Raw genomic sequence first — 19,079 nt, forward strand, 5'->3', positions numbered from 1 at the left:
ATGGCACTGTCCCCACACACTGCTCCCAGCAGGGGGCGCTTGAGCTGCCCACTGCTCACTTTGGTGATCAGTAAAATGCAGAGGTCACATACAGTTGTGTGCAGCTATGTGCTGTGTCACAATGACAAGTAGTTCACTTTCTTTTCTAAACGCCCTGTTGGATGAACGCCGCATGCCTGCTCTTCAGGGATTCGTCTCCAACCACCCACTGAGAAGCTACCCCCAGCCTTTTCCACCGCTGTGTTAACATAGTTGTTCCTCTGTAGGAAAGCTGAGAGTCTTTATGCCAACACTAAAGAAAAACAAAGTGTTTCCACACTTTAAAAAACATTTTCATGTGCAACATTCACAAAACAATGACCTGCTACAGTTAGTGTGTGTGGCACAGTGCGATGCAAGTTAGGCAATGCTCATTGCTGTCACACCTCGCCCTTCTCCTGTATATCTGAACAGGAAACACGTAAGTTCATTTTGATACCGAACAAGTGTAGTTTGAATGTAGTTTAATTTCAGAGTGCGTCATCTATCTGTTTCATCTGTTTGGTTTGTAGTAAAGTAATTTCATCAACACGATTCTTCGTAATAGCATGGGGCTACCTGGGAAAATCCAGTTAAAGTAAATATAGACTTTTATTCAAATTCAAAACAACTTTATTAGTCCCACAGGGGGCAATTAGTTAAAGCAGCATGGTATAGGTGGAAAACACAAAGCAACACACAACAGCATTCCGTTCAGCATTCACACTGCTGCTCAAAGGTTACACAAACCTGAGTGCTTAACAAACAGAAAAAATAGAAACATCCTTCTGCCAGTATATTGACTTTTTGGCAATAAACCTTTTTTTATTTTACACAATGCACCCAACATGGAAACCCCCCCCCCCCCGCGAAAAAACTGCTGCTCTACAATCATCCTTGAAAGTTCATGCTACTCTGCAGTAAATATGATAACATGACAAGCAGTCCTGCTGCTAAAACACTGAGACTAACCTAACAAATAAAGACTAAAGACAAATTCATATCAACACAATTAATTATTTACACCTCAGTCCTTGTGACCCCGTGGCATATGCTGTTGTATGTTAGCTTTCAGTTCTTCATATGAACAGTACGTGAATGTTTAAACCTGTGTTGCAGTCTTTCTGCTGAATCAAATCTATTCATTTAAACGCTCTCCTGCTCAGGGCTTCAGTCCACAGGGCCCTGGAAGATGAGTTTGATGAAGCCCTGTTCGCCCGTCAGCCAGGTACCACAGAATGGGCAGGCAGCATGGAAGGCATGGGTGCCATGTGGTAGCGGGATCTGGCTCCACCCTACTACTGTCTTTTCTGAGCACACGTGGCCACAGGGACAGAAAGCGTGAGTGGGTGGCCCTGCGTCCAGGTACAATCCTCCCTCACAGCCCAGCCACAGTGGCACATATGGGCCCACTCTCCGGCACATGGGGCACTCCCTCTCCCCAGTGTTGGCTGGTACTGTGCCTCCAAGGCCGGCAGGAACCTTTTCTTTGCGGTAGCCCCAGTTGTGGTAGCCATGCACATGGCCACAGTTGACATAAACCCAGGGCTGCTTCTTGTCAACAATCTCTCGCTGGGCCAGGCTGGGAAACGCCAGGGTGTTAAAGCCCACTGGACATTGTGGTCGAGCAGCGTTCAACTCCTGGCGAAGGGACTCCAGCTGTTTGAGGGTGGGGGTGTGTCGCAGTCCAGCAGGGGTCCTCCAGAGAAGGGTAGCCCCACACAGATCGATCAAGGAACCATCTTGTAGAGTGTTTGACTCATTTTCAACCTCGTGAGAAAAAGGTGAGGGAAATTCAAATTTAACACTTTTATCAGGAAGGCCAATCAAACACATCTCTCCTGACTCTTACTCAAATCACTGAACCAATGATTTAGTTATATATACTGTAAGTACAGAATGTTGGTTTCAGCATCATGTGTTTTGATGTAAATTGAGCTGAGCCCTTACAGCAAACCCTTTGTGTCTCCATGAGTCAGAGGTTCCCAAAGTGGGGGGGTCGCAATGCCCTTGCAGGGCATAATGCAGCATATTTTCCAATGGCAAAAAACGGCAAAAAACAGATTGGTTGAAGGTGGTGTAAAAAGGAATATCTGATAATAATATTAGAAAAGGGGGGGGCATTATTTTTTATTTTACCTGTCGATTTTGCTGTCTCCCGTTCAATCGTCTTTGAGCAGCAGTAGCGGCCCCACACGGTGTGCCCCTGCCCCTCCCCACACACAACATCTTTTTTTTTTGGTAGGGGCCACAAATTGTTTCTTATGATCCAAGGGTGGGCCCAGCAGAGAAATTTTGGGAACCACTGCCATAAATTGTATTTTAATAATGAAATTGTGGATTCATTTTTTTAACTTAAATATCAGACCAAATTGTGCAGTAAATTGTATTTATTTGGTATAATAGATATGACGAAACCTTAGGCCTTGTGACCCAGCAGAAGCAGAGGTATAATCTTCTTGTGGTTTTCTCACCAGTTTTCCTCTCTGCTGGGCTGAGCGTGTCTCCCGCAGGGCAAATACATTGCCACAGACCGAAATCTCCCTCCAGACACCTGGAGCTGGCTCGGACACAAATTCCCCTGCAGGGTGCATCACCAGAACCCCATTTGTGGTCAGACCGTCCATCAATCCATCTGACGTCCTCCATTTGGCAGCACGCTCCTGAGAGAAGCCCATCAATACACACACACAGAGAACAGGCAGAAGTAAAGGTTAGTGGAGTTGATGAAAAAGCACAGAGGTGGTTGGTATCAGAGGTAGTAAAAAAAAACAAAACAGCTAATGCTGCATTTGTTCTGCTGCTATATTTTGCTTAGTGCAGACTCGCTGCTATACTACCTAATGCAATAAGAGAAAGCCTTTGTATTGGATAGAGAGCTGTTCATAAAAGACAGAATAGACAAGAAGACACAAAACAGCAGGTTTGACGTAACTGTTTTCCTATAAAAAGGCAAAAAAAAAAAAAGGTAACAAAGGCAAAAAAAAAAAAGCTAGAGATAATTATACTTCTGCCTTTTCCAATACCCACGTTTCCCCAATAGATAGTGTAAAAAATGATAAAAGCATATGACTTTTACATGTCATTAATCTTAGTTCACACTAACCCTTCATCTACCTGCTCCTGACCCGGCCCCCCGTTCAATTTTAGGACAATTGTGGCAAGTCAAAATGTTTGCAGTCATCAAAAATCACCACCATCACCACCACAGCCAAATGCGCCTGTCCCTGGAGGCTCTTGATCAGGGGTCACCATTGACCCCTGATCAAGAGCCTCCAGGGCTTGTCATAAGGTGGTCTATAGTCCCCATATATAAAAATAAAACTAGTCAACAAGAGGGTCAAAAATGTAACTGTTACTGTGCTTTGTGAATCAGTTATACTGGCAATGATATTCAAATGGCGATGGTAAGAAGAGTCTGCTATTCTATGTCCCAGAACTTATCCTTATTACATTATTCGGGACGTCTGTATCGAACAAGTAGCTCTTCGTATTACTAAGTGCCCTTGAAGTAGCTCTCAGTTTCAAAAAGGTTGGTGACCCCTGATCTAGATGTAGTACTGTTTACTCACAATGGTAAGAAGACCTAGTCGTGAAGCATGCCATACTTTTATATCCCATGTCCCTGGAGGACTGAATACTTGATTAGAACATATTATTCCATTCGTAATAAAATAATAATCGTTTGAATCCCATAGACCACACAAGAAAATAAAGACGGATAGCAAAATTACAGTTTTAAGCCCTCAGGAAGTTCATAGAGGTCAACTGGATGGTTTTAGCTCCAATGATACAATGGCCACTGAAATTGGAATATTACTAATGTTAGAATTCAGAATTATTAATCATTTAATTAATTACAGGCTGACTGCATATTATTAATAATCAGTAATGATTAATTGCAATTAATCATGATTAATTCAGATAAAACGACATTCATAAATATCACAGAAACTTCTTTTTTTTTTTCTGTATCTTGCTGGAATACAAAAATAAACAACGGCAGGTTGATGAACAGTATGCGTTTCACACATAGACATACTAATTGTCCTGCACTTAGTGAGGCTAGTCTGGCGCAAGCTAAGCATCTCCTATTGCGGTAGTTGCATTCCAAGACCCGCCGCGAAACAGAGGCGAGATAGTTATTATATTATTTACGCATGTATTTACCCTTTATGGACCTCCTCCACACTGTTATCAACCCTCTCTAGACTGTATTACCCTTTCCCACACGATTATATGCACAGTAGAGCTGTATAGTGGCGACGCAGAGCAAAGTAACCGAGGGAGTTGGCGACAGACAAGGGGAGATGCTGAGAGCCAATCAGTGTGAGGAACAGAAGAGCATGCTCAATAAGCCAATAGTACACCGAGTACACATTATATTAGCCAATAGTATGCTGTGTACAATCTTGTCAAGGTAAACAAAGCTACCAGCGATCGTTCGCAAATGGTCTTAGTATGTGGTATGTATAATTATTCTATGATGTTTTTTAGTTTATTTTTTGTTATATTTCGCAATATAGCAAAAATTCCGCGAGATCGGATAAAAAATCTACGCTGTACTGGGGGAGTGAAAGGAGATATAGAAAGGGAACATTGTATTTATTTTTAGTTCAAGGTTATTTTTGAATCAAATAAATGGACGTTGGAATGAATACGATTACAATATAGTGTCTGTGTTAAAATGTGTTCAAAATATAGATCTAACAATACCATTGTTAGTGATATTATCAATTGTTGATTATTTATTACAAAATGTAAATGGCTACAAAAGAAGAATCTTTTAATGAGGTATTGTCATAGAGTGCTTATGGGAATTCTTATGTAACAACATGTCCTTTTGGATGCTCAAGCAATAACATGATGACTTCAAGTATTGCATCAGGGACAGAACATTTGTATAAAAAAAACATTACATCACCCCGTCACACACACACACACGTGCAAAACATGGCTTCACCCTCTCATATGCCCCCTTGAAGATGTCACATGTGCTGACATCACAGTTATGATGTCACCCACAAGTGGCACAGTTACATCCCTGCTCTTGCTGCTAGTGTGGTTGCCATGGTTTCAGTGGAGCATATGTAGCTTCACCAAGCAGGCCCATTAGGCACAGAACTCACCCCCAGGAAGATATTTTTAGAGGAGTCAAAGCCAGCAGCGTATATGCGGGCAGTGTAGGGGGCGCTGCGCTCACACATGATGCGACACGCGTAGCGAGAGATGGTGCTCTGTGCCGACTGTCCTCCACCACCACCGCTCTCCCCTGCTGCCCCTCCCCCCTGACTGCTTCCGCTGCCTCCTGTGTCCGTCACCACAAAGTCTATCATGCTCTCTGTTGAGCGACCGATCTGGGAAGGAGAAGACAATAGGATGACGTTGACATCGTTGATGATCAGAAAATAAAAATATCACTAACGGTTCTAAGACACATGAATGCATTCAGCTGTCATCTTCCTGTCTTTAAGTCTTTCTTAAACCTTTTTGTGCACCATTCTTTTCATTGGATGGCTGGCTGTTACATACTATTGTCATTTTAAATTACAGCATCATGTGTATAACTGCAAACCCAAGCTGAAACCTGATGTAATCCTTCCTGAAAACATTTTTCACTGGGACCAGTATCACCTCTGTAATACTGACTGTGCGTTTCTATTTGAGAATAGTCTCTCTTTAAAGCAAAGGCGTTTTATCTTACTGTTTTTTTTTACAAACTATAAGACACAATTTTTTTTTTCATCCTTTGGCTGGGTTTGCAACTTATACTTAGGTGCATCACATATATTAAATATATAACTTCACGTTTGTTATTTTCACATTGACAGCCGCTAGAGGGCACTCTAGCTGGCTGGTGCGTCTTATACCCCGGAGCGACTTATAGTCCGGAAAATTCAGTAAGGAATCTAATAATGATTGTTATATGTACTTTAGGAAAAAGTACTGCTTTACTGAGGCTTTCTGAAAGCCATATTTTGAATCATATTAACATATAAACATACTGTATTACACTCTGTGACCTCTTTCACATTTTAAAGAATATATATGGCAATGAAAAAATATGTTATATAAGTTATATAATATATAATAAGTTGAATTCAGTTGCGCTTGAGGGCAAATGGTCAATTATATTCAACATGTAATTCCAACCGTGACCCTTTGTATCTCTCCAGTACAATTGAATATTTTTACTTTTTTGCTGTTGAATACTCAAAGCTAACTATTAAGTATATTAGTGTAGCTGAAATACTCACATTTGAGGTTTATTGTGCAACAACTATTACAGTACAATATGTATTTAAGTATTTAGGTACAGACCATTCTCACAATGTTATTATTATTAAATACCCTAATACCATTTTTAATCTTACTTAGGCACCCATATTAGTTAATAAATTGTTCCATCCTGTAGTAGTTAAAAAAAAGAAAAAGTAAACAGTTAAAGTTGACTTTTAATTCAGGTTCTAGTTGGATTGAATGTTAATTGTTGTGCAACTGTTTAACTGACACATGCATGTCGTCATGTGATCAGCATAGCGTTCTTTGGCTTTGCACCTGGACAAGTTATTTCGGAATTTAAAACCCCCATCTCGAGGTGGATTACTATAGCACATTAGTTGGTGAGCAAATGCGCTAGTGTGCTCAGTGTATACAAAACCGTTTTCGCTGTGCGGTGAACACATATTAAGTGCCAGTTTGAAATAATGGAATATTAATAAAAACATAACAACTACCCATAATGTAGTACTTCTCAAATAGTGGGATGGGCTGCGTCCAGGACCGGGGCTGCGTTCACTTTTCAAATGAAGTCCTTGATCCAGAAAATGAAACGCCTTCATATGAGCCTGATAAGATCTCATTACTCAATTTCTCAATAGTATTTCAATTTGCGGGGGTGTGGGTTGGGGCATGAGAACAATTCTGTCCCCACGAGGGGGGGCGTGACGGAAAATAATTGCGCAGCACTGCCATAATGGCTGATGTAGCATAAAGTGATAAACTATCCATATTACTATACTAACAGTAAGTGATGCACCAGCTACGCCAGGTTTGGATTTCCTTCTTTAGTTGTTTTCTTGATCCACGGTCATCCCAGTGATCTGGTAGGAGTTTGTTTATTGTGCGACACGTCTTACTCATTCTCGCTTATATATATTTTTATATACCTCATAGTTTTATCATCCTCTTCCTGGATGATGCTCTTTATCTTCTATACCACACAATATTGTCTTTATTCCCCCTGCAGTTATTTCAGAAATCTGCAACCACAGCACCCGTGGACAGTCTGATGTGATTAAGCTTTTATTTTTGGTATGACCGTGTGGACGACTGACAACTGATAAGCTGGTCTGTTTTGTTTTTTGTTGGTGTTTTGGTTTGTAAATGAGATTCCATTCCATATATTTGCAGTATGTTTACATTTTAATCCATCATGCCTAAGCAATGTTCTTGTATGTGTGTGTGTGTGTGCATGAGTCCGTGTACAGAAACTGACCTGGAACATGTCGGTGTTGGTGTCATGTGTGTACTCCACAATGACAGAGTGACTCCGTGACAGTGTGTAGGAGATGCTGTGCTGGCTTTTGTTGCTGAGTGCCTGCCAATGAAAAACACATTATCCTGGTCACATGACAAGGAGATCTGAAGGTCTACCCTTAAGGAAAATGTTGCTATAGGACATTTTCTATTTCTCACGATGATAGTACACCGGCTATGTGATTGTGAGTGTGACAGGGTCACTATCAGCTGTAATCTAAATAACAGTTACATCATTTTCCACACTGACATTATGTTTAGGTAAATAAGAAACTATTATTGACAGATATGGTAGGGTGCTATCCTAGATGATGCTAATCCTCAGGTAGTATCCTACTTGGAAAATTAGTTTCTTTCTTTCTATCTATCTATCTATCTATCTATCTATCTATCTATCTATCTATCTATCTATCTATCTATCTATCTGTCTGTCTATCTGTCTATCTATCTATCTATCTATCTATCTTTTATATTAAAAAACATCTTAAATGTGTTACTAATCCGTTGTGGCAATAAAAGCGTGATCTCCAAAAATCACATTTGAGTTCTTCTACTACCTGATACACTCACGTGTTCAATTCTGAACTACAATGAGATTTTTTTTTTCTTTTGAGACAACCAAGTAAATGGGATCCTGTGTAAGACCGGTGCTGACCTTTGACACCAGAGGCGTTGAGACATTGTGGATAACATCGGGTTTGACACCATTGGCCTTAGGTCTCTTGTAAAGTGCCAGACGACTTCTTCTGCGGCCCTTGTCCCCATTGGCCAGCGACCCATTGTGTCTGTGAGACATAGAAGTGATATCATATTTGGTAGGCAAATAGTGGGACAGTAGTGGGATTTAAATTGAGCAGAAATATGTCTCAAATATTTAAAATAGCTTTCAATTAATTATTAAATCATCTTGCAGAAAACCTGAAAAAAACAAACAACTAGAAGTTACAAAAGAAATGACAAAAGAGGGAAATAGTAAAGAGAATAAAACGCTCACAAAATTTACAACATATTGCAATCAGCCAGTATAAAAGGAAATAGTAAGGAGAATAAAACACTCACAAAATTTACAACATATTGCAATTTACAACAACATATTGCAATCAGCCAGTATAAAGTAAAATAATACGTTAGAAATGGGTACTAGAAGCATGTCATTAGTAAATAACAAAACAAAAAGACAAAAAGCAAAATAGTCAGCAATGAATGAAGGGAACATGTGATCAATGGAAGATAAAATATATTAATACAATGTCACATGTTTGCCTGTTGTCCAATGTATAAGGTACATATAAATGAAGTGCAAATAATACTGGATCAGATTATCTAGCTCAACAGTGTTAAGCAGAGTCATGTCTGATACAGTGCTTCTCAAATAGTGGGGTCTCTCTGTCTGTAGCCTTTCAAGTTCCATTTATTGTACTTTTTTTTTCACAGGCCAACAACAAAAATACAAAAGTGCTATAACAGCATACACCGCTAATACTACAAATCCTGCCAGTATATAGAGACTACTGTATATACTGGTGGACTAACTCTTGTACACATTTGATATGATCTCGCAGGCCAAATATAACTACACTGCCGGCCAGATTTGGTCCCCAGGCCTGAATTTGACACGTATGCCTTATGTGATGCTGGAGTGGCCACATGATCAGAAGATCGCCCTGCAGTCAATCCTGGAGGAACGAAATTGTCAAGGGTTAGAAAGTGACTTGAGATGCGATCAACAACTGATTGTTGTGTTATGTCAATTAGCAAAAACTACAAAAGTAATATATGGAGAGGCACCTGCTCATTGTGTGTCTGTGTAGTTCTGTCAATGAGATGACATCATTAAATATTATTGTCAAATTAGTGGATGTGAAAAAAGTCATCATTGCCCTCATCCTAAGACTTAATCTTTATCTGTTTATATAGCACTTTTCATTCATTGAATGTAGTGCTGTACAGATAAAAGGACCAAACTTCCCCATCTCCCCCTGAAACCGCAGACAGAACCAAAGCATTCTCACTATTCATCAGAGAGTGCATCAATAGGTGAGGGTGTGAGAACATACGTCGGCGTTTTGTGCCTGAAATAGTAGCACAGCATCCCTTTTGGAAACATTCCTGTCGTGTATGTACATGTAATTCATAACCTGACCATTGCATTTATGACATATGTATCTGTCTATCTATCTATCTATCTATCTATCTATCTATCTATCTATCTATCTATCTATCTATCTATCTATCTATCTCTCTATCTCTTTATCTATCTATCTATCTATCTATCTATCTATCTATCTATCTATCTATCCATCTATCTATCTATCTATCTATCTATCTATCTATCTATCTCTCTATCTCTCTATCTATCTATCTATCTATCTATCTATCTATCTATAATTACTTATGTGATAATTACTATTACCATTACCATACTATTACCATTACTGTGCATGCAGAACGTGTCGAGTGTTGCTTTCAAAACTTGAATGAGTCAGCAAGAGCAAGTGTGGGAGACAGAGCAAGGGTGGCAGAGTGAGTGAGTGAGAGAGAGAGAGAGAGTAAGAGGTAGAAAGAGAATATGAGTGAGTGAAAGAGTGCGAAAGAAAAAAGTGGCAGAAATGTTTGGGTCACACTGCTACTGTCGTGATTGCCATTGATTCTATGACACAAGAGAACAAATCTCTTGTTTACATGTCCTGCCTTCTAAACAAAAATATCACCTGAATCACCCACCCAAAATGTTTCATAATTCACTGCTGATTGGACTTCATTCATAGCAGATTTGTTTGTCTAGTTTGTATCCATTGGCAAATTCAGAAATAGATTTTGTCATCCACATTTAGCCCCACATAACCTCATATATTTTTTTTAATTTGTTAAGTGGGATTTTTCAATATAAAGTGAATAATTCTGCCCATGTCTTAGTTCCATCTATCTATCATTTAATAAACACAATTAATGTGCACATTTCAACAGCCCTAATTACTATCAAACCCCTAACAGCATGTTACTGTACATAGATGTCCAGATTAGGTGGTCTATAAAAGCATGCATGGATCCTCTGGGTTCTTCAGGTTCCCACAATCCTTTACTGTACTACAGTTACTGTACATAGATGTGGGTTCTTCAGGTTCCCACAATCCTTTGCACAAGCAAGCAATTATGACAATAATTGGATGATTCACAGTGACAGCACTGCTTTTTTTTTTTAACTTTTGCCTCAAGTCCATAAAAGACCATTTGTAGGCTCCATTTTATAACTGGAAAAAATATTTCAAGCTCACATTAGTCGACACAGGCCTTAGAAATGTGCAGATAATGGAAAGTTTAAATGCCTCACCCTAACACGATGAGCTCGCCGTACTTGATGGGCTCCTTCTCCTCGGGAAAGACTCCGTCGTGCGGTTGTGAGCTGGTGCCCAGAGGAGGCGAAGTCTGGCTCTTGTTGCACGATGGGCGCAGCTCCAGTGATGGGGGGGGACACAGCGCCTCTGAGCTCCCCTCCAAAACCATGCCCACTGGCCGCAACTGGGGCTCACTGCTGCAGTGAACAAGAAAAGAAAAAGAGCTGTGTGTGCCAGAGTAGATAAACTGCATTTTCAACAAGACAAGAAGTAATACTGCAGGAACATTGAGGGAATCACTTCTCATTTGATAATATACCCCGGAACAGTGAGGATGTGGTTGACAGTGTGAACACAAATCAGACAGTCTTTGGTAGGTTTGAACATTGTCTCATACTTCTGGGAGACTCATCATTTTGAGCATCTGATTGGTTCTACCAATCAGACAAAGACACACAGTGATGCCTGGGCTGCGTAAAGCACGAATGTCAAACTCATTTTGATTCAGGGTTCACATATATTCTAGTTAGATGTCAGGTGGGCCGAACCTGCACAATCATAACATAATTAAATCTAAATAACAATAAGAAGATGTTTTCATATAAAGACATACAAGTATATTAGAAATCATAAATCTTCATATTTAATGAAATATTGTTTTACAAAACATATGAACATTGAGTGCTCATCCAGCGGACCAGACTGAACCCCCCTAATGGGCCATATGTTTGACACCCCTATATTATTTATTTTATTTCGGCATTGTCAGTCCTCCATAATGAAGAAGTTTGATTGCTGTTTATTAGCTTTTCATAAGGCTACTGGTACAAACTTTCTAAAATATTTATAGAGATTAAACTTGACTAATGGGTTTAAATCTGATTAATAGGGACTTTGTAATTAATTCATCACAATAAATTGCATTTAAATCACGAGTGAGGCTTCCAACGGAATATGGCATGCTTGACAGAAGTGTGCTCCTGCTGTAATTCTTGAACGATAAACAAGCCTCCAGTCAGTAGGTGGCAGCAACTCATACAGTGGTTTGTACAGATAAGAAAATACATATTATTAGGTTCTCAATAGTATTTCAAATGTAAAAAAATGTCTGTTCTCTGAAAGGGTGTATGGCAGAAAATAATTAAGAACCACTTTATATTATCCACATTATACAAAGCTTTGTCTATTTCTTTGTATGAAAGTTATACTTAACACTCAAATCTATTATTAGCGAAAGGTGGGCGAGACCACCTACATAGTGCAGAGCCACAGAAGCAGCACAGAACAAAGCCCTACAGTCTTTATTCTTGCTTTCAGAGAACATTCGGTTATCACCAGCAAAAAATAACCACAATAGCATATATCTCCTCGACTAGCAAAAAAAGAAACAGATTGGTTAAAGGTGGTGTAAAATTAACGTGGCCACTGCGGAGAATGCTCATTCCGGCCGCTTGTATCCGGGCTCTTGTTCTTTCGGTCCCAAAACACATGACTCTAAGTGAGGGTAGGAACGTAAATCGAGAGCTTTGCCTTTCGACTCGGCCTTTCGGGCTCAGCTCCTTCTTCACCACAACAGACCGCCCCGGTGCACGCTGCAGGTCCTGGCTCGAAGAAGCCATCAAGACAACATCATCCGCAAAAAGCAGAGATGAAAGCCAGTCGTTCCCGAACTGGACCCCACCCAACACCTGGCTGTGCCTAGAAATTCTGTCCATAAAGATAATGAACAGAACCGGTGCCGTCAATGTGAACCAAGCTCCTGCTCCGGTTGTACAGGGACCGGACAGCCCTTAGAAGAGGGCCCCCGACCACATACTCTCAGAGCACCCCCAACACGAGAGACACGGTCATAAGCCTTTTCCAAGTCCACAAACCACATGTGGACCGGTTGGGCAAACTCCCATCATTGAGCTGGTCCAGCTTTCTATGACCAGGATGAAACCCGCATTGTTCCTCTTGAATCCGAGGTTCGACTATCGGCCGTATTCTCCTCTCCAGTACCCTGGAATAGACTTTTCCCAGGAGTGTGATCCCCGATAGTTGGAACACACCCTCCAGTCCCCCTTTTCGAAAAGAGGGACCACCACCCCGGTCTGCCAGTCCATGGGTACTGTCTCTGACTGCCATGCGATGCTGTAGAGACGTGTCAATCAAGACAGCCCCACAACATTCAGCGACTTGAGGTACTCAGGGTGGATCTCATCCACCCCCAGCACCTTGCCACAGAGCAGCTTCTTGACTGCCTCAGTGACCTCAGCGCAGGACATGGGAGGATCAGCCGCTGTGACATCCCCAGTCGAGGTCAACAGCCCCTAAGGTGTGTCAGCGGGATTGAGGAAGTATTCCTTCCAACCCCGGTGACATCCCCAGTCGAGGTCAACAGCTCCCCCCCTCCCCCGCTGTAAACAGCAGTGGTGGGAAACTGCTTCCCCTTCCTGAGGCGCCGGATGGTTTGCCAGAATTTTTTCGAGGCCAACCGGTAGTCCTCCTCCATGGCCTCCCTGAACTTTTCCCAGACCCGAGTTTTTGCTTACGCAACAACCGATGCCGCAGTCCGCTTGGCCTGTCTGTACCCGTTGGCTGCCTCAGGAGTACCTGAACCAGCCAGGCTCGGTAGGACTCCTTCTTTAGCTTGACGGCATCCCTTACGTAACGGCCAGTCGCGTCAACAACGGAAGTGGAGAACAGAGTCCACTCAGCCTGCAGCGGGACCTGGTCAAAGCTCTCCCGATACGATACATTTGGCTCTGACAGGTCTGTCCAGTTTTATGAACTCTCAGCAGAGAAAGCTTGTTTTGGTTAACAAATTTGTCTTTGTTCTGGTAGGAATTTGTCTTTTCTACACGAGTAGAACGGAACACATGAAGCATGTAAAAGGTGTTAACTAATTCCAGTACTGTAGGGTCTGGGCACTGGAAAAAATGAGAGTTCGCATGTCCTGGCAAAAAGACAATGCTATTTCGTTGGTAAATGAAACTACTGTTAACCGACAAATTGGCCGACAAACCGACAATTTATACTGTAATTTTCTCCATCTTTACTTATTATATTTTTATATCATATACAAGTACTGTAAAAAACACAAACTTGCTAACAATATTTTATAAACACAAAAAGATATGAGATACAGAAGGAAAGGAAAATGAACTACTTGTCATTGTGACACAGCACACCACTGCACAACAATAATTCTAACTCTATAATTCTAACTCGAGTTGTTGTTAAACGAATACGTTGTTGAGTGAGAACCGGCTGTATTGCATTTTCGTCAGTTCTGTTGGAAATCCTACAGTTACAGATTGTTAAACATGTATTTTATCTAAATATTGTATTCAATATTAAATACAAAATACTTTTCACATTTTTACATAATTGTTACCTCCACTAACACAGCACTTGCTAGTGGCATCAGTGTACGAAAGGCTCGTTGTCCTTCTAGTATGTAGAAATCAGCATAAAAAGTGTATATGTCAAGTAAATATGTCAATTAAATTGAACACTATCTCACAAAGTAGTTACTATCGATATCAGTTCCTTTTGGGCAAAACCATGTTCTAAATAGGCTACAATCTCTTGCAGCGAGACCCCATGGGAAGCAGTCTGGAGGACTCAAACGTCTTTAGCAAGAGAATTGTCTCTAGCCTACAGGGCTTTATTTTTTTTATCTGTTATTTGATATGGAGAGACAATTTACATTAATGAACATTTAAAGCTAAAATGTAAATACACCCAATTGTAGCCAATAGGCTAATTTCCATTAGTAGTCCCCCTGCCAGAGGGAGCATGGCAATGTAGCATGGTAGCGACAAGCCATAAATTACATAAAAGGCACCAAAAGGCAACAATTTATAGGACAGCTACAATATTTTCTAGCATCATGCCTAGATATTTGTATTTATTCACAATTTGGACTTTCTGGCCAGAAATATAAACGCTAGGCTCTGTGTTTGAATTCTTAGTTTTAACAAAAAACATAGCAACAATTTTTTAGATGTTAAGTTGTAAGTGACAGGTATTCAGCCAGGTTAAAACTTTAACCATGACCTTTTAAGCTGAAGCTTAAATCATTTATATACATAGAGGCCAAAATAGGAGAGGACCTAAGATTGAGCCTTGGGGGACACTCGTGGTGAGATCTCTGAAAGTAGATTTTGTATTTTTATTTTTCAATAACATTAGAGATAACAGGAAGAAGGCTTATTGGTCTTGACTGAGGGTCATCACTCTTAAAAATGGGGACAACAGCTGCCAGATTTCAGTATTGGCCTTGAGTAGGTTAAATATTCACAATCTGAGTAATAGGTTTTGTCAGAGAGTAGACACGATCCTTGATGATAGCAGAGTCCATTTCAAACACATCCTTTGACCAATTGGGTTTGAAGTCAATCACCTTTGCCACTTGAAATTCAGACACACTTCCGAAATTGAAGATGGGGACAGCAGACTTAGGTACAGTGACGTTATACAGCTGGTGTAAGGGAAAACTGTTGGAAATAGTAGCAACGGATTCTACAAATATATATATATTAAGATGGCGCTGGTGGCAGCAGCCTTCTGTTCCCTCTGCAGCACTAATTTTTCTTACAACTTTCACTCTACTTTCTATACCTTTTATTTACTCCTTTCACGGAGCATTATTATTAAATGTATCCTATGGATACCCGTAATCCTAAAATGGCAACTGGAGCCAGTTCTCTTGTTCAAGGGACGGGCTGCAGGACAAACATGGACTACGACCTGACATACCGGCAGAACTCAGGTGGTGGTATCAAGGATGTACCATGGAACTGCTTGTGAAGGAACTATGTCAGGGAGCATTTATTGTACAATGTCAAATTCTTTTAAAACTCAATAAAATGTAAAAAAAATAAATAAATAAAAATAAAAGGCAGTACAAATTTTCCTAGGGCAATGAAGACATAGCTGGGCTTATTTGTTATCTGATTAGTTTAGTACACCTTTGAAATCAAATCTATCAAATCCATAACTTGGGTAGAAAATGTGGGTAGAAAATGTTAAATATTTGATACATAATTAAATATTTAAATAAATCGTTTAATGCAGAAATTTTGACCTCATTTCCTACCGTTCACAGTTTTTTAAATTATCACAATAAGTGCATGGGATATGAACAGTTAATTTGGAGACAATGCTGCAAGCATGACAACACTTGTGGTAGCGCACAGGACTAATCTATCACCAGATCTATACATATATATCTTAACAACCGACATAAACATGTATGTTTATGCTAGCTGATTGAGATTTGGCCAATCTTGCAGAGCAATAGAAAAAAAAAAGTTGGACATAAAATAAGAGCTTTATGATCTGGTCACTTATTATCAGGTCCTCTTAGGTCAATGACAACCTCAACACCTTCAACTCTGCCAGCTCTATACTTTACTTTTACGTAAATCAGTGAACTAAATATCAACATCAAGGCTGGCACAACATGCACAAGAACAAACACAAAAACATAAAACTTTAACTAATAACTGTCTGGTGCTTTTTAAGGACTTAAATGACTACTACTTACACTACACTAATGCATCACCAGGGCTGGGTAAAAAATAGTGCTTGGATTGATTTAGGATTCATTTCATTTAAATTTTGCAATATTGATTCATAGGGCATAAGATTGTTTTTTCAGCAGCAGCACACTTATGTCCATTTGGCGTTCAAAAGGGTGCAAGGATCTGACATCTGGACCCATTTCGGATTTAAAATGACAAAGGATAAAGAACTGGTTAGAACCAAATTTGGTTTGCAAGATCTGCCAAGCGGATACCAGTTATTGTAAAAATACTACAACCCTCAGAAACCACTTCACAAGGCAGAGTATCACAGTATGCTAATGGTAGCTTCCAATAACAAGCCATCCGGTGCAAACCGTTGTCACGCAGTTAAACAACAATGGCAGGGAGGATGTAGGACACAGGTCACTTTATTGTTATTTATTGTGGTGTGTATTTGCTTTCTTAGATTTTCACATGTTTGAACTGCTTGTGGCATTTTGTGTATTATACTTTATGTCAGCTGCAGCAAACCATGTTGCCTTCGGTATTTAGTGTTTCTAGAGAACTCCAGCCTTCTTTACAGCCACCTGCTGTAAAAATAAACTAAATGACTCGTTCAAGATTCATTTAATTTACCATTTGAGAGTAGAAGATCCGATTCATTAAAAAGAGTCGGTTTTCTCAACACTAATTAAAACAGGTTTGAGAAACAAGGTGATCAATGAATCAGTACAGGAAAAAAAATCCAAACAGCCAATGTTGTTTGAATATATGGGAAATAAAGAGGAGCAGGAGTGATAGAACAAGTGGGCAGGGGGAGTTAAAAGAAAAGTTAGAGGCAGATGTCAGATGCTGCAGATTTCTCAGAAAAAACACCAAAGCCTAATCAGCTTGTGTGAATGATGAGGAGAGGAAGGATATGAAGAAGACGAAGGTGCACTGTGTGTGTGTGTTCGGTAGACTATGTCAGCAAGCGCATGTGTGGAAATGGTGGACTTTGGCATGGTGATGGATTACTTGTTCAGTGCCACGCATTTTCTAATCAACCCACAGCCACATCCTAAGGGTGGAGGGAGAGAAGAAAGGCAGAAGGGGGCCGGGGAAGGCGGGACGTGGTGTGAAACATAGGATAGATGTCTTATAATGGAAGACAAAAAGGAGGAGAGAATGATGAGGAATAGATACAACATGAAGGGACTGTGGACTGTGATGAAGCATCTGTGGTGGGAAAGACAAGTGATGATAATGACGACGATGATGATGATAACGATGATGATGCTTAGGCTAAACGCAATGTCACACGTTTACAAGACAAGCCAAAATCGTGCCAAAAGTTTATAAAATACTACATTTAAACAATACATTTAGTATTAAAATACGTGCAGTGCTGCAGGTATGGCACATGGCACATTATTATGCATTACTGTATATTCCAAAATATTAAAAAAAACATTATTGTTTACATTAAATAATACAGAAATAACAATTGTAAGTCACATCTTTTATAAATTATGATGAAAATCGAATTCTTGTTTTTTCATAGTACATTTCCTTCCAACGGATTTAAGACTTGACCAATGTTCTTAATCAATGTGAAATATCTATTTAATTCTTAAAAAAGATACATCTATCAGACAAGAGGACTCCTGCTCAACACTTTTATCACCGAAACAACACGGCCGGAAAACAGAAAGTTATGATGATGCAAGCAAAAATTAGCTACACAGGTTTTCAAAAGCATCGCCATCGATAGTGCATTTGATAGTAACGCGAGCTACACGGGTTTTCAAAAGCACCGCCATCGATAGTGCATTTGATGGTAATGCGCCTGAATTCCAAACAGACCAATCAGCGCACTCCATCTGACCACCTCAACCGTTAACGGCAGTACGTATTTCACAAGAGTATTCTGCAGTTGCCTCGGTAAGTATATTTATAAAACTCTGACTAAACTGGAATTATTCGTTTAATCAAGAGGGCTACATTGCAGGCAGCTGACGTTAGGTCAACATCCCGACAGTCTTACGACTAGCTAAACTGTTATAACAGCATAGGAAAGGACTGTAACATGTAGGCTTAAGCAAAATGCGGCTCACGTTTTATCGCCGAGCGTCGCGCTAAAGCTGGCATGTTGAATCCTCTGACTAGCTAACTATACCGCACGACGTGTTGATTGATTTGTACATTGAAATATATTCTTATAACATGTAACATGTGGAGAAAACGTCCAATCTGTAAAAGCATAAATTTTGCATTGCAAACTCCACCGCAATGAACCCTGACGTTTTTTCAACTGTGTAGCAACAAGTTGTAAGCAGGTGCTTTCGGGATATGCAGCTTTAAAATCGCATTTCTATCGCCATAACAGTACATCGACAGTTTATCAGACTCCATTAAAATGCACCGTCTCACTTTGTGAACGCCAGTGAGTACCATTGAATTTCTAGTTATGCTGATATTGAAGCTGTTGTCATTTAATTTAATTTTTTTTTATTATTTTCTTATTCCTAGGGTCCTCCTGCATTGGTGCTGAGCCATTTATATTGAGCTTTGACTGAGAGGTTGTAAACAACCACATCACTTTCTTCACATCTGCTTGATGTTTGGCAGTTACTACTGCTTCAACATACACTACCTGGTAAAACTACAGTCCACACCTGAGTTCCTCCAA

The 19,079-nt window shown here is 40.1% G+C and overlaps 1 protein-coding gene across 2 annotated transcripts in view; it reads right to left on the reverse strand.

The window, feature by feature from the left end:
* Nucleotides 1-537: 537 nt before the first annotated feature.
* peli3 (pellino E3 ubiquitin protein ligase family member 3) overlaps nt 538-19,079 on the reverse strand; it is a 29,597-nt gene continuing 11,055 nt past the window's right edge. Inside the window, exons 1-6 of one of the 2 annotated variants that reach the window (XM_025061482.1) lie at nt 10,889-11,089; nt 8,213-8,342; nt 7,517-7,618; nt 5,148-5,375; nt 2,493-2,681; nt 538-1,788 (exon numbers count right to left, since the gene is read on the reverse strand). In XM_025061482.1, coding sequence (XP_024917250.1) covers nt 1,189-1,788; nt 2,493-2,681; nt 5,148-5,375; nt 7,517-7,618; nt 8,213-8,342; nt 10,889-11,061 — 1,422 coding nt within the window. In that variant the 5' untranslated portion in view covers nt 11,062-11,089 and the 3' untranslated portion in view covers nt 538-1,188. Of the gene's footprint in view, nt 1,789-2,492; nt 2,682-5,147; nt 5,376-7,516; nt 7,619-8,212; nt 8,343-10,888; nt 11,090-19,079 lie in introns of those variants that run through there. The other variant, XM_008319467.3, reaches the window with a different exon arrangement.

The sequence above is a fragment of the Cynoglossus semilaevis genome, chromosome 1, assembly GCF_000523025.1.
Source record: "Cynoglossus semilaevis isolate Cse_v1.0 chromosome 1, Cse_v1.0, whole genome shotgun sequence".
In the NCBI taxonomy this organism is placed as follows: Eukaryota; Metazoa; Chordata; class Actinopteri; order Pleuronectiformes; family Cynoglossidae; genus Cynoglossus; species Cynoglossus semilaevis.